The sequence below is a fragment of the Cibotium barometz genome, chromosome 21 (assembly GCF_041138505.1).
Source record: "Cibotium barometz isolate CiBa-2024 chromosome 21, ASM4113850v1, whole genome shotgun sequence".
NCBI lineage: Eukaryota > Viridiplantae > Streptophyta > Polypodiopsida > Cyatheales > Cibotiaceae > Cibotium > Cibotium barometz.
In genome coordinates this window covers 29,010,619-29,027,170 of record NC_141066.1, presented here as the reverse complement: position 1 = coordinate 29,027,170, position 16,552 = coordinate 29,010,619, and the positions used below count along the sequence as shown (strand labels likewise).

The 16,552-nt window shown below is 44.4% G+C and overlaps 1 protein-coding gene across 1 annotated transcript; it reads right to left on the bottom strand.

Moving 5' to 3' along the window:
* Positions 1-512: 512 nt before the first annotated feature.
* On the bottom strand, positions 513-16,162 carry LOC147627034 (uncharacterized). Its single transcript, XM_086815615.1, has 8 exons — positions 15,904-16,162; positions 13,761-15,807; positions 13,419-13,511; positions 13,262-13,327; positions 13,066-13,131; positions 12,545-12,907; positions 1,949-2,125; positions 513-976 (listed from the first exon to the last, which is right to left on the bottom strand). Exons 2-7 carry the CDS (start codon positions 15,462-15,464, stop codon positions 2,003-2,005), a joined length of 2,415 nt encoding a protein of 804 aa, XP_086671741.1. The 5' UTR covers positions 15,465-15,807; positions 15,904-16,162; the 3' UTR covers positions 513-976; positions 1,949-2,002.
* Between the last annotated feature and the right edge of the window lie 390 nt (positions 16,163-16,552).

The following is a 16,552-nucleotide window of genomic DNA, read 5'->3' as shown; positions in this document are numbered from 1 at the left end:
AAGACTGCCTCCCATGCCACAAAAAAATAGGGAAAAATATGGGGAGTGAGGAAAAATGATAAGACACCTACAAAGGGCGGACACACGCACAACAGAGGCCCTGGTGTCAACATAAAGACAGGAGATTACTTCTAACAGCACTCGCTGCACATAAGAAGGTGAATGCCTCACAAAACTCTTCATAAGCAAAGTGCACTTGAATTTATCCTCAAATGTAGGCACGCACATGCACACACACATACACATGCTCATGTGCACACACACACACACACACGTGCAGTCAGAGAGAATGAGAGGGTTGGTTGCAATACATAGCCTCAGAACAAGTGAACCGCAACAGAAACTGGTAAAGAATGACCCAACAGAAGCGCAAGTGACACATCAGCCTTTACTCTGAGTGACCGGAATTTGGCAAAAATAAAAACCCTTTCCCTCTCTTTCTATCTCGAAAAAACCGAAGAATCTTCTAATACTTTAGCACCCAAAAACAGTAATACCCATCTTCTCTTTCCCAAATAAGGACACTTGTAAAACACATCTTGAAGAGACATTGTCTTAACACATTGCTGATAACACCTCATTATTGCTCACTTTTGTGGTCTGGACACTTATGAGACCGTTCCACATTTAAGACCCTTTGTTGGCCTGGAAAAAATGTTTACACTGCTTTTCCTTTCTTTGTCCCCAAATGACATGAACTGAAAGGAATGTAAAATTGTTGAGAGATACTTAAGATTGTGCCCTCATCGAGAGTAAGTATATAAAGCACTGGCTTATCAGTACCATCCTTGAGGGTGAACTAGACTATAAAAGCTCCTCTACCTAATATGAAAGACTTGTTCTTTCATGCAAGAGTTTACAAGATCCTCAAGCTATGTGATGGTAAAGCATGAGGAAAAGAAGGAATGAGCCCAATCTTATGTCGGACATGTTGGTGCCATTGCTGGTATCATCCATCCATCATGCAGCCTTTCATCTGAAACACCCACCTTCGATATAAGACAAGTTCTGTACCAATACTAAAAGACAATTTTGGAAAACACACATTCAACTCTCTCTCTCTCTCTCTCTCTCTCACACACACACACAATTTCCACAAAACCAAACCAAAACCCAAAATAGAACCAGAAATAGATTGCTGGTGACTCTCTCTGATTCTTGCCATCATAGCTCTCCTAGATGATTAGTAGGATCTTTCTTTAAATGCTTTTTCTTTGCTGGACCACAGCTTTGGCTCAAGACCTCTAAGGTCTTCATGTTATATATCTGTCTCATGGGTCATTTTTGGCCTTTCCTAGACCTTAATATAGCTCTCTCTCTCTCTCTCTCTCTCTCTCTCTCTCTCTCTCTCCAATATGAGTGACACCTTATCAGAGATTTCTTGAAGCCGAAACCACTGACCCCAACCTGAAGTTGATAAAAGTGTAATCTGCTTTAACAATTTGCATTAATTCTTTTCTTTTCTTCAATGACTAGATTGACAATTCTCATGGTATATGGTCCCATCTCTCTCTCTCTCTCTCTCTCTCTCTCTCTCTCTCTCTATATATATATATATATATATATATATATATATTGTTTTTTTCTCACATGACTATTTTTTCTTTTCACATGATCATTATTATGTTCGTAGCTAGTTGTTTCATTTTCTTTTTCGGAGTTATGGTTACTTCATGGAATTATTGCAATACTTTTTGGTCTCATGGGCCCTTTGGATATTTTGTAGATGTTAATATACCTCTCTCTCTCTCTCTCTCTCTCTCTCTCTCTCTCTCTCTCTCTCCTGAAAAATGTGTACATCCACATGGAAGCTCATATGCATTTTTACATCCACATCCATTCGCATCCATGTATGTGCATACCCACTCTTATGCAGCTGCACAAAAAAACTAGATAGATGAACAGTTCCAATAGTTAATAAGGTCTATACTGACAACAGCACACAAACCTTTTAAAGATGATTTCACTATTAATGCTGCGGCTGTTGCAGTGGTGGCGGGGCCTATGGCGGGTGCAACCCCTGTTGTTGCTGCTGCTGCTCCTGATGATGATGAAGCTGGAGCATTTGAAGCTGCTGTTGTTGAAGATAAGTATTGTACATGTCGATCTTTACAGGAGAAATGGACTGGAATTGAAAACAAAGCCAAATGGAGTGTCAATGTCATCACGCTTGTAGCAGGTTTGACTAAGTTAAACATGCATAATAAGTGATTAATATTTAAGTGGGAAAAACAGGTGCCATGGTTGAAAAAAGGCGGGGGACTGAAGTAGTTGGGTTTAATAATACATTAAGGGGGTTGAAGTGACAAGGAGGTTTTGATGAAAGCGGGAGGGGGTGTTACGTCCCAACCCGCCTAGGGCGGGAAACACATGGACTAACCCAAGATTAGGGTTAGGGTTAAGGCTTAGCCAAGGGCGTGGGGACTTGGAAGGTTCACATGTGGGCTAAGGGCACTAGCAAGAAGAGGTATAGATTCTTATAATTAATAGCCTAGGGCTAATAATGGCTAAAAGCTTATAAATAAAGCAACAAATCTTTATAAATAAAAGCATGTCACTTATTGCGGGGTTACTATATAAGGGACCTAGGGTCACTTATTAGACACAAGAGATCAAGAAGCCAGGATAGATGGCTCTTGGACGGAAGTCTTGGGCAGGATATCATTGAGGGTCCGGCCATCCAGCTGATGAGTGGTGTGTGGGCAAAGCAAGGAAGCACATCCATATTGGTCCCCCTCAAGGGATGATTACAAACGCTTGGAGCCTCTGGTTATATGATGGGTATCCTATCAGATACCTGCACTGGGACCCAATGAGTGGGAGTGGAGGGATGCTTTTAACCCCATGAAAAACATGCCCTTCTTCAGTTACACTGTGCGGAATGCCACACACTTGGTTCTAGGACAAATCCAAAGAGTCCCTACTTCTAGACCGCATTGGGAGGCTTATGCAATCACTCTTGACATTCTGAGAGATTTTTAGCAGAGGTTGTGGCACTCGTATAGGGAAACGAAGATTTCCTCTTTTATTTGGCTTTCTCTATGTGGTGGCCTTGCCACCAACCAGTGGATATCGGTCGTTGGTGCTAGCCCAGCTTGTCCGAGATGTGCAGGAGCTTCAGAGACAGTACCATTACAGAGATATGGTCATAGGAGTGGGTCGGCGGTGCCGTCTTCAGGACATGCTAGAGTAGGGTCAGACATGATTACGGCAGACAGCATGGGCTTTTAACACAGCCAGCAGCCTGCATAGCTGTGCACAGAAGGCAGCGACCACAGGCCGGTTCAGGTGGGCCACAAGAGAACATGCATAGGCTGCGGCGCAGCAAGTCCACGTGAAGCAGAGGGAGCAGAGTGCGATGACCGCCTATGTGGGCTGGTAAAAGCACTGGCAACATGGCCAACGACAAAAAGGGAGAGAGGGAGAGAGAATGGGCTGTCGCAGCCAATGGGGAGAAAGAGAGAGTACAGTAAAGATTGCAAGAGAGAGGGAAAAAAAAAGTGTTAGAAGCTTTTCTTTAAAAAAAGCATAGGAAATTGTTTTAAGAAAAAGTAAGTTTTTTTTCCTTTTTTTTCTCTCAAGGTCCCTAAAAGGGCAAGTGTAACTCCTGTGTGTGTGTGGGGTAAAAACTACCTATCTCAAAACACTCTCTCTATATCGACGGCGGCAAGGCTTTTTTTCTTACCTTTCTCACCCACTATTCTTTAACCTTTCACTTCTTTCCAACCTGCAAAACCTCAACTTTTACTATCACATTTTCTAAGGGAAGTACACAAATTTGGCGAAACTTCATGGACTCGGAGGATAGTGTTTATGTGGAATCAATGGACGGTAATTCCGTGAAGTCAGAAAGACAAGTTTGAGCATGTGAATCCACCAGGTTGGCTTGGACCATATCCTCCGCCAATTGATATGCTAGCGGCGGGTGATCACGAAAGCTTTGTCGAGGGTCCCATGCGGGATGATGATGCTGAGATCACAAGTCAGGAGCACGTTATCCAATATCTCGGAAGGGAGGATGATGTCAAAGCCTAGGTTGATGGGTGCTCCATGCCTTCACCAAACGATAACCCTAAGGTTGACCAGCGGTGTTAGGAGACTATATCTATGTGGGATTCATGTCAGAATTCACACATGCATTGGTGGGTCCAAGAATGGCTCAACAGATTTGACTTCACCGACTGATTTGTGTTTACTCTATTTTTTGTAAAACCCATGGTCGCCTCTTAAAAAATCTCTAACTACTCATGTAGAAAGCATTGCAAGACAATAAATTCCATAGCAGTTTGGTAAAAGACCTCTAAATTTTTTATCAAGTAGACTAAGACATACCATGAACCCTTGGTGTTATCCGGATAGCCACTAGCTTGCCTAATGTCAAGCAGTCTTATTAGGAGTTGACTTAACCCAGAACATGGTGCCAAGTCAAGCTGTCCTGTGGAGTTGGTCATACTCAGAGACGCCTAGGCCAAGGTTTTGGGAGAACTTATAGATAGCAGCCTGTCACCTGCCTGGACATTTCCCAGTCTGAAAGGGGTCTGGTGGACTCCAAGATGTTTAAATATTTGGAAAGTATAAGCTTTGGGAATGGGGGATTATCCTAGAATACAAAGAACCACACTCCTAAAATTTAGGAGAGTTGCTATTTTTGGCCCGACTCCAATGGAAATTCTGTTCGCGTCATTACATTTGGAATTGAGGAGATACCAAGAGTTGGCAAGTGCCTATGACAGAATATCTACCAGTTGGGATATTTTTAGAGATAAAGTTTATGGAAGGACCCATCTCTTAGATTGGGACATGTGGCAAGAAAGTGGACCAAAGTGAGACAAGTGGCCTGACATTTGTTAGAAAGTGGATCAAAGTGAGACAAGTGGCCTCACACTTGTCACTTCAGCTATTGTGTGGCTCTCCACTTGTCATCGTAGCCTTCTTTTGCCATTTTAGCTCATAGGAGGCCCAAATCTATAAATTGGAGCCCTCTCTCTTCATTAATGGAGGCTCTCTTGCTGCACACTAGCCTCTACCACAGTCGAAGGCTTCCCTAATGATGGCTACTCTCTTTCTCTCTCTCTTGAAGGCTGCCCATGAAGAATACCGGCTGTTGGGGACTGTTTTGGAGCCTTCCATCGCGAAGAAATACTGAAGGCAAGGGTATTTAATCATTTATTATGATTTCTAGCCATTGTACTTGTTGTACCGGCATTTGTACTTGCTGTACTTGCTATACCAACCCTTGTACTGGCTATACCAGCTTCTGTACTTACTGTACCACCCATTGTATCGGCTGTACCAACTTTTGTACCAGCCACCGTACCGATTGTACCAACCACCGTACCGGCTGTACCAACCACTGTACCTACTATACCAACCCTTGTACTGGTTGTACCAGCTTCTGTACTTGCTGTACCACCCATTGTACTGGCTGTACCAGCTTCTGTACTTGCCGTACCTACTATACCAACCACCGTACCTACTGTACCAACCACCGTACTTGCTGTACCAACCACTGTACTTGTTGTACCAACCATTGTACCTGCTATACCGGTTGAATGGAGAGTTGTACTTGCTGTACCAGCTCTATTGCATGAAGACCCGTGGTTTTTAGGGGAGGAATCAGTACCCACACGGAGATATATGGATTATATTGTTGGCTCGGCATTTCTATAGCCCATGTTCCGGCTTGGTAGCCTTGTGTTGGGCTATGTTATGGCATTTGTATATGGATAATCCGGCATCTCCCGTGGGTCGGCCCATTCTGACCTCTATGCGGTGTCACACGTGCAAGCTCCATTTTCAGCATTTGTGGATGTTTTGTCCAACTTTATGTTTTATGCAAAGTGATGATGGATATGTGTTAAGACTGTGGCCATGATTAAGTGTTTTAACATGCATTGATGGTATCAACAAGTGTGTAAAATACTCTAGTCCTCCGAGCACCCGCCGCGAGTTTCATTGGTATCAGAGCATAGGCTTTCTTGGAAGCGGAGGCTTCCTTCTATCAATAAGGAAGAGAAAAGATCTCAAGTGGGGACCACACTTACCATCATTGCTATTAAGCATGGCCAGTCACTTCATAGCCTATGAAGCAAGAGCATGAGCATGAGCATGAGCATGAGACAGCTTGTTGATCTAAGGATTTATGAATTCACAAAATTTATCTTGGAAGTATGGAGTTGGCTTTATGTGCACACGTTTAGCACTCTTTCCATATGGATATTGTGGATTATATTATCAAGCTTACAGGCAAGCTATATGGAGATATATCTCAGGATATCTTAAGGATACTGTGACGAGATATTTTTTTTGGTTTCATGACCAACCTGGCAAAGAAAAGCTAAGTATACTTTGAGTTTCAAAGTTGGTGCTTTGGCTATTTACTATGAAGTGTTTATGATGTTCACTAACCCTTGTATAGCTATGCAAGGAGAAAGGTGTTGTTGTTTGTCTTGAGATGGTTTCAGGGAAACATTGTTTATGGCTCCCTTTAATGGGATGAATTCTTTTCATGGCTCCCTTTATTGGGATGGATTATATTCATGGAGATTTCTTTCTTGGACGAGATTTATATAGATATTGGGCTTCACAAGCAATTTCTATGGACGAATCTGTCCGAGTTTATAGAGAAGAAATCTTTAAATATCTCATGGATATGATGCTTTTATGGATAAAGTCCACCTCTACTCCAAGGTGTGTGGTTAGCACGGAGTATGTGGTAAGAGTTATGGTATACAGGTCTATGGATTCCTGGACTTCTTTTCTAGGGATTTGGATCCATCCTCAAGTTTATGGATTATGTTTATGGCTCCCTTTTACTGGGATGGGTTATTCCTTTTGGCTCCCTTTATTTGGGATGCATTGGACTTACGAAACTCATGATTCACATACCCTATGTAGTGTTCTCTTGTCCTACGTGCTCTCTTGAAGATTGTTTCTACCGTGTGAGGGAGAACAATAAAGAGCAGATGGAAGGGAACATGGGCACTTCAAAGGGTAGTGACAAGCACAACATACCCTGTGTAGTGTTCTCTTGTCCTACGTGCTCTCTTGAAGATTGTTTCTACCATGTGTGGGTGGAACAATACAGAGCAGATGGAAGGGAACATGGGCACTTGAGAGGGTAGTGTAAGTTGGTGGCCGAAATGCCTACAAACTATTGGTGGCCAAAATGCCTATAAACTATGTGTAGCAGAAATGCTTATGGAACACCAGGTTATCTATGCTTGCGAGTGATTGTTTTATCTTGTTACTTGAGCCCACCTCTCATCCAAGGTGTGTGGTCAGAGTACCAACACGGCGTGCAAGTAGTAAAGTGGACATGACGGGACTTATGTCTATGCCAACGGTCATGTGGACCGATGTCTTGTTGGTAGGAGACTTATTTTGTCTCGCCCATTTACTTGGGACATGGATTATGATATCTGGACTTATGGGATTGGTTTGTCTCGCCCATTTACTTCGGACATGGATTATGATATCTGGACTTATGGGACTGTTTTTTGTCTCGCCCATTTATCTTGGGACATGATTTTGATATTGGTATTATGGAGACTTATTTAGTCTCGCCCATTTCTTTGGGACATGGATTCTTCAGTTATATTGGATTTTTGAGACCGTCTCGTCTCGCCGACTCAATGGAACATGATTATATCTTGAATATATGGCTTAAAGCTTAAAGTTGCGGACAACTTTTAAGAAGCTGGGGAAGATGTCACCTGCCTGGACATTTCCCAGTCTGAAAGGGGTCTGGTGGACTCCAGGATGTTTAAATATTTAGAAAGTACAAGCTTTGGGAATGGGGGATTATCCTAGAATACAAAGGACCACACTCCTAAAATTTAGGAGAGTTGCTATTTTTGGTCCGACTCCGATGGAAAGTCTGTTCGCGTCATTACATCTGGAATTGAGGAGATACCAAGAGTTGGCAAGTGCCTATGACAGAATGTCTACCAGTTGGGATATTTTTAGAGATAAAGTTTATAGAAGGACCCATCTCTTAGATTGGGACATGTGGCAAGAAAGTGGACCAAAGTGAGACAAGTGGCCTGACATTTGTTAGAAAGTGGATCAAAGTGAGACAAGTGGCCTCACACTTGTTACTTCAGCTATTGTGTGGCTCTCCACTTGTCATCGTAGCCTTCTCTTGCCATTTTAGCTCATGGGAGGCCCAAATCTATAAATTGGAGCCCTCTCTCTTCATTAATGGAGGCTCTCTTGCTGCACACTAGCCTCTACCACCGTCGAAGGCTTCCCTAATGATGGCTACTCTCTTTCTCTCTCTCTTGAAGGCTGCCCATGAAGAATACCGGCTGTTGGGGACTGTTTTGGAGGCTTCCATCGCGAAGAAATACTGAAGGCACCTCTCATCCGCGCTCTCCATAAGCTTCCCTTTCGGCGTCGATCGTGTTCTGGCCGCCTTTCCCAGGAGGACTCCAGTGTAGCCCCTCCGCTCTCTGTGGTCGAGTGTGCTCGTCGCCCTCTTCAGAGGGCCGCGTAGATGATCTTGTAGCTCACGACACCAGCGTGGCTGGGACGTTGAGCGAGTTGTAATGTTAACTATTAGTAGGATCTCTCTCCCGGAAAAAAAAAAAAAAAAAAAAAAAAAAGAAATACTGAAGGCAAGGGTATTTAATCATTTATTATGATTTCTAGCCATTGTACTTGTTGTATCAGCATTTGTACTTGCTGTACCAGCCCTTGTATTGGCTGTACCAGCTTCTGTACTTGCTGTACCACCCATTGTACGGACTGTACCAGCTTTTGTACTTGTTGTGCCTGCTGTACCAGCCACCGTACCGGCTGTACAAGCCACTGTACCTATTGTACCAGCCCTTGTACTGGCTGTACCAGCTTCTGTACTTGCTGTACCACCCATTTTACCAGCTATACCAGCTTCTATACTTGTTGTACCTGCTGTACCAGCCATCCTACCGGCTGCACCAGCCACTGTACCTACTGTACCAGCCACTGTACTTGCTGTACCAACCATTGTACCTGGCTTAATGGAGAGTTGTACTTGTTGTACCAACTCTATTGCATGAAGACCCGTGGTTTTTTGGGGAAGAATCAGTACCCACACGGAGGTATATGGATTATATTGTTGGCTCGGCATTTCTACAGCCTATGTTCTGGCTTGGTAGCTTTGTGTTGGGCTGTGTTATGGCATTTGTATATGGATAATCCGGCATCCCCCGTGGGGAGAGTAAGGCCCTCAAAGCTTGTACATGATATTATTCGCCTTGGGTAATAAAATACTCCAAGGGGGGGGGTCGGCCCATTCCGACCTCTATGCGGTGTCACACGTGCAAGCTCCATTTTCAGCATTTGTGGATGTTTTGTCCAGCTTTATGTTTTATGCAAAGTGATGATGGATATGTGTTAAGGCTGTGGCCATGTTTAAGTGTTTTAACATGCATTGATGGTATCAACAAGTGTGTAAAAGGCTCTAGTCCCCCGGGCACCCGCCGCGAGTTTCATGCCAGTGGAGTTGACAACAAAAGCAAGGGACACGGATTTGGGGTAAGAACTTGGTGTTATCTTTTATCCCTGACTTTGCATGGATTAGATTGATTCTCTACATTGACCTAAGGTTTGACCTTGGTGTTTAGAGGGGAATTTGCTAGCTTCGAGGCTACGATATAGAGGGAAAATTCGATCATCTGACCTATGATAAAATGCTTAACGGGAATTTTATGTGGGATGTGCTCTGATGGTATGGGACGCTAGAGAGTGCTCTCATGTAAGATCTCCTAAGGCTTTGTGGGTTTCTTGTCTAGGACACTCTATGCTTGAGCATTATTAATATAAGGTAACTGTGAGGAACAGTGCTCGTCTGTGCATGACAACAAGATAAGGGGTTATCTATGCATGACATGTTACCCGTAGGGTGATTCATCACTCTCTCTCTTGTGATGGCCAAGTGATATAGATGCACTGAAATTGTACATGAGAGAGATAAGGAGTTTGTAACTTCTTGGTCTAGGATTGAGTACCTAAGGCCCAGTTGCGTGTCCAAGGTTTGGGATTGCTTGTTTTATATTGATCTACTGATGGTCAGAGACACTCCCGTGTGATATTGATGCACCGAAATTGTACATAAGAGAGATAAGGAGTTTGTAACTTCTTGTTCTAGGACTGAGTACCTAAGACCCAGTTGCATGTCCAAGGTTTGGTATTGCTTGTTTTATATTGATATATTGATGGTCAAAAACACTCCCGTGTGGACGGATGTGCCATGGAGTTATTTTGATTCCAGGATTTTGAGGTCACATGGAATCCCACTTGTTCAAAGAGCTGTAGGTGCGTACATGTTAGGGGTGGATTAAGTTGTACTTCCGGGCCTCTACATGAGGACGTGTTCATTCCTAATTTAGGGAGTGAGAAAGGGTGGCTGAAGGTATTACTCATGTAGCAATGGACATCTGGAATGGTTATGTTCCAAAGGATGGTTCAAAGTATAATAGATGACTCTCTAGAGTCGAGACTTATGGTCTTCGTTCAGTCCTAGTGGTGGAGATCAAGTTGTAACACAATAGTGTATGAGTACTCGAAACAAGTGCGGGACTTGGTTAAGCGGTCTAGTGTTTACCACAACACATCTGTCATACCATGCAATGTTTATTGCTATGGACCGATGCTTGGGTTGTTCTGGTGAAACTGTCGTGTGTGCGATTGAATGAGTTTCAGTAAGTAAGGTGGATCTTTTTATAGCTGACATCTTGTCGTGGCAAGGTGTTCTCCTTGTGCATTCGCGAGGACGCAAATTAAATTAAGGGGGGGAGTATGACATGGAATTAACACGTGGACTAACCCAAGATTAGGATTAAGGCTTACCCAAGGGCGTGGGGACATGGAGGGTTAATCCAAGATTAGGATTAAGGCTTAGCCAAGGGCATGGGGACATGGAGGGTTCACATGGGCTAAGGGCACTAGCAAGAAGAGGTCTAGATTGGCTAATACCTTATAATTAATAGCCTAGGGTTAATAAAGGCTAAAAGTTTATACATAAAGCAAGAAAGCTTTATAAATAAAAGCATGCCACTTATAGCGGGGTTATTACTATATAGGGGACCTTAGGGTCACTTATTATACACGAGATCAAGGAGCCACACGGTAACCTGGGGCTACCCTAGAGCGTGCAGGATCTCACAGCCACAAAACTATCAGCGGGTGGCTAGAGTCTGGTGGTATGGGATGCCAGGCTGGAGTCATCACTAACTGGCAGGCTCGCAGCAAATCCGACCTCAAGCCCGGGGGTAGTTCGAGGTACTGGAACCTACAATTGGGTGGTGAGTTGCTAGCCATAGTCTATCGCGGTCACGCCACATGGTTGAAGTTCAGGTCTATGGAAACCTTGCTATGGTTTCTCAAGTATGTCCTCTACCTTGATTCACAGTGGTTCTATGTTGGATTATCCGTGGGCACGGTCCTGTGAGGACTTTACAGTGGATTATTTTATAGAAAAAAAAAATAGGGGAAAGGTAGAAGCGATAAGAGGCTAGCATGCAAGGCACTGAAACAGCATGGCAAGTCGCATAGGCTGGGCAGCAGCAGTGCAGAGTGACACAGTGGTGACTAGGTGGCAGGCAGAAGCATGGAGCGATGGCTTCAGTTAGAAGCAGTGCAGCGCCCCACGACAAGGAATGGAGCGCTGCACCCAATGGACAATATTGAGAGCGATGACACAAAACACTGCGATGACAGCAATATGTGATAGTGTGGCAGTCCACAGCCTTGTGTCTGCAGCCCTGGTTGATGTGATGGTGATGGAAGGGCAACTGGGGACTATAGGAGGAGGATTGAGGAGAATGGAGAATTTGGAAATGGATAAAAAGGATGAAATGGGGGACGAATGGAAAGGGATGGTGAAGATAAAGAAGGGGAAAATGGAAGAAAAAGCCAATTGGAGGAGAAGATAAGAGGTGGAGGGGGAGTTGAAACAGGGGGATAGTGTAGGGTGGTTAGGTCAGGAAAGGTGGACGGGGGGATGAAAGACGTGGAAAAACAAAACAGAAGTAGAAATTATGGAGGTGAAACACCTCCCAAGCACTGCTCATGTTAGCCTTGATTCACAATATAGCTTTGGTGTAGAATGGTTAGTTAAATATTAGAGCCTTATTATCAATGGCTAACTTAATCAAGCCTCCTTAATTTAAACCTCGTGCAACTGGTGATCACACCACAATGCAAAATAAAACCAAGAATAATCATGTGTTTTACAGAAGTGGGAATTATTATCTTTCATTCCATCTTCAAGTATTTAAACACAAAGTTAGGGTTTGAGGGATCTTCACACTCAACCTCCTGACTCTAACCAATAATGCTACAAGCCCCACATAGTTTGGGCCCCTTTCAGGCCATCTTATACCCACAGACTTGAACCTTGATCCTTGGGCCTTCATAGCCATCTACAACAGCATACACTCATTCGCCAACCACAATGTATGATCTAACCCCCGTCGCCAAAGCCAAAATAATCACTTGAAGTGCTACCAACAGCACAACAGCCCTAGCAGGAACATGCTTTTCTCACTACTAAACTGACCTGAGAGGGAGCTTGTACATGGGAGTGATGAAAATGTATTGGTGCAGCTTCAGGGGTAGTGGATGCTTGAAACTGACTGATGGAGTCCTTTTCTGTTGATGATTGCAGCGGCCTCAGTTCAGAGCTTTTCGGTGCCGAAACAGAGGCGAAACCACTGAGTGGTCTGGCTGGAAAACCGTAAGTCATGTCATGCATAGCTACGCCCATAGTTGGACCCACACCCGCCACCAGTGTCCCTGAAGACAATCCAGTCATCCCCATTCCCACAGGATGATCTGGACCCAGTTGTGGAATCTGCATGTGCGGCAAACCCGGAGGTATCACCATGGGCAACAAGTTCACCCCACTTCTCATGGATATAACCTGCATTCATATATTTCATCAACATGGAATCCCCAAAAAACCAAGAACCAATCAAGTGAACCTTTTGCGCTTGTACATCCTCCAATGGCATTTGAATATGCATCGACTCCACTTTTCATGTCACGCATATGTCTGGTGTTTTTCCAGTTGAAATTCACCTGTAGTTGAAGCTGTAAATTTTTGAGGTAATCAATAGCTTCGTCTAGCAATGCAGCCTTGTTACTCTGCTGAAAGCAAGGGACAATTTAGTTAGTGGGTTGCAGAAAAATGTATCTGACAAAGAAGAAAAAACATGTTTTAGAATTCAAACTTAAAATGGGGACAATGCATGCTTTTGGCACGGGTTTCATGCACCTTGCTTGCATTTGGGATAAGCTCCCGAAGAGCGTTCATCTTGTCGCTGATTCTATTTCGCCGTCGCTGTGTCAAAATAAAAACATACGTATATTAAGAACAATGCTATGGCTTTGATAAGGATGCACCCTAAAGCTCATTGAAGAGAAGCACTGACCCGCTCAGAGAGGTTGTGAACCTCATTTGCCCTAGTCCTTTTTGAGGTGGAGTTCCTTGCCTGGGAATTCACTGCTGACTCACCTTCAGCGTCCTGCACCCACAAGTATAATTAGAAAAAAAGCAAGCTACAAATATATTATGCAAACCCTGGCCGGACAGTTAGAGCCCTAGGCAGCAATTCTAGAGACCCAGGTCCAACTAGTGATGCAAAGAGTGGCATCATGGACCATGTCCAAATACTCACTAAACCCAACTGTGACGTCAGCATCATGGTCCAGAGCAGAATTGTGTCATGATCTAATGAACACAATGAGAAAAACAGATAAAGATGTTGTTGTACCTCACTTTGGCACTCTGAATCTTCCAGTTTCCTTTTGCTGCCAGAAACTGCTTCTTTCAAGCCTCCACACGTTTGAGACCCTCCAGAATATGCACCATCTGATTTCCTCTCTTGGGATGGAAACGAGAGACCTGAGAGCTTCAGCATGTTAATGGTATCAATGCCAGAAGAAACAGAAACACTACTACCGCCACCGCCTTCTTCCATAGCCTGCTCTGCACTTGATTGCTGCTGTACCCTCACACTCAGCTTCTCCATATCCTGAGAACCCAACAAAGCGGTCGAAGCTTCCAAATGAATATCCTTAGAGCTGCTGTTGGCATTGCTGCCTCCTCCTATGGGATTAAACTTCAGCTGGTTCTCTTGAAAACCAATGCTGGGAAAGCCTACACAAGGTTTAGAAAGATGGGGCTGAACCAAATTGTGCAGTTTCACCTCACATTTCTGCTGGGCTGGCTGAGAGCCAAACACACTGCCATAGGACCCAAAAGTTTTTATTCTTGGTGGTAACATAGAGGAAGAGCCAAGACAGGAAGATTTTTCCTCTGAAAGAGTTCTGGGTGAAGGGAAGTTAAAAGATGGGGGAGAGCCCAATTTGGGAGGTTGCCTGGGTTGTAGTGCACTTCTCACCTTGCTGAAAGCTTCTACACCTGATGGCCTTATGACTCCTGCTGCTCTGCCAGCACCCAAAGCAAGAGCTGAATCAGCAGCAGGATTTACTAGGGCGCTTGTTGCTGATTGAGTGCCCTCCATGGCAGTCAATTTTCTACCCAATTCCTTCTTCATCCGGCTTTCTTCTTTGCCCTGAGGCAGGTGTGCAGCAGCTTCTTTACGTAGTTCATGGCTGAGCCAGCTTTCTTCAGTAAATTGAGCCATGTTTCTGAAGTGGGCAGCGGCTTTTCTCTGTAAGCCTTGCCTTTCTTCTTCCTGAATCTTGTTGTTATCTGGGTCCTCCTCTGGCGGTGAATTGGCAGCAGCACTTGCAACTACTTGAGCTTCCTTGGCTGCCTTATTTTCCCCCTCTTGTTGAGCCAAGAGTTTCAATCGAGCAAGCTTCCTACTATCTTTTGCAAAACCTTGTCTACCGTCAAATTGTTTACTACCCCAACTTCCGCCCTCTTCATCCCCTCCTCCTCCTCCTCCTGCTTCTACTTGTTCTTCTTCCTGACCCAAATGCCATTGAGCAGCCGCAGCAGACTCCTCTTTTCTAAGTTTCATCAAAGGATTCTCCTCTTGACCACCAGTTCTCTGCTCTGAGGCTGCATCTTTAACGGCCCACCTCTCCTCCTCTTGAAGAAACTGCTTCAAATGGGCCTCAGTTTTCCTGTCCAGGTCTCTGCTTATCCAGCCTTCAGCAGCTCTCTTGTCAACGTCTCTGGCCACCATCCAAGCTTCATCCTCCTGCTGAGGCAAGTATTTAACAGCAAAAGAAGAAGAGGAGGAGCCACCAGTAGCAGCAGCAGCAGCAGGGAAGGGAGGCGGCCAATGCTGGAAGATGTCTGGGCAGGCATCATCCAGAGGGTACTGAAGCCAAGTGAGAAGCTCATCATCCGCAAAGGGATTGCTACTGTGATTATTATTAATGTTGGTGTTGCTACTGACGATGACACTATTGTTGATTTTATCATGGTCTTGATGCATCCCACCCCCCTCCTTCTCCACTTGCCTATCGGAAGGATTAAACCCATCTGCCTGCTCAGACATAGTTGGCAGAAAGGCGGCACCGTCAAGAAAAACCTGTCATTGTTTACCACACTAATATACCACCACCGCCCACCTGTTATTGAACAACATTCTGCCGGGTTTTACCCTTTCAGCATTTCCGCCAGTACATATAATGCGCTGGGGATTTTTTTCCAAAATTCGCCTTGATGGGTTTCTGTAATCAGTCATTACAACTGATGGGCTGCAATATTTTTATCATTTCTGAAATTCCATCCCTTTTTCCAAATAATTATTTGTAAAAAAGCTCAAGTGATCGGTTCTCAGTTTTAGAGAGATGGGCAGCCTTCCCTGCTCCCCCTTATTTCTTTAATTTAAACTTGGGCTGCAATTGTGGGAAAAATTAGAGAAAATAGCGAAGGTAAATGATTGAAGAAAAAGAGAAAATGGCCAATAATTATGTGGGGAAAAAAAAACTCACCATCAGAAGTTGCTATTCCGTGATCGCCGGCTATGCACAATGAGAACGATTTTTCGGGAGCTTGGGGGGTCAAAGTTTCCTTAGCGTGCCAGCGAAGCGAAAGGGGCGGTGCTGCTCAGCTATTGCTAACTTTGGCCAAAAAAGAGGTAAAACAAGGAGATGATTTCTGGCTAATTGCGCTTCCTAAACTTGCCTAACCAAGAACTACTTGCTGGCAGTAAAAACTGAGCCTAATCAGTGCTTAAATTAGTCAATCGCAGTCTGCGCAATTAGGAGTAGGATTAAGCGAACCCACGTTCTTGAAAAGTCTTCTCAGCGAGGCTAATAATTCATCGTTAACCACAGATTAGTACCATGGTTTAGTACTTGCGGCAGCGTGATGGCACGCGTCACGGTCCGGGTGGTTGTCCAGATACGCTCTGCCAACTGGGCTGCCAAGATGGCGGCAGCCGCCCAAAAATTGAATGCAAATCCTGTAGTCCCCTCCCATTCGTCAGCGCTGGGGCCTGATTACTGAGCTGGCAATTCGGCACCCAGTGGATCCGCCACGTGGGCACTTCCTGTGACGTCATTGGTAACGCGTCAGCATACAGGCACCGTAGCTCTGGTTGCCACGTGTGATATCTTCTGGATTTCTTTGATTGGAATT

Coding starts and splice junctions, on each gene's coding strand:
- LOC147627034 (XM_086815615.1), bottom strand. CDS start 15,464: ATGTCTGAGCAGGCAGATGGGTTTAATCCTTCCGATAGGCAAGTGGAG. Junction 13,512..13,760: donor ATTCAGAGTGCCAAAGTGAG/GTACAACAACAT, acceptor TTGTGGGTGCAG/GACGCTGAAGGTGAGTCAGC. Junction 13,328..13,418: donor TTCACAACCTCTCTGAGCGG/GTCAGTGCTTCT, acceptor ATTTTGACACAG/CGACGGCGAAATAGAATCAG.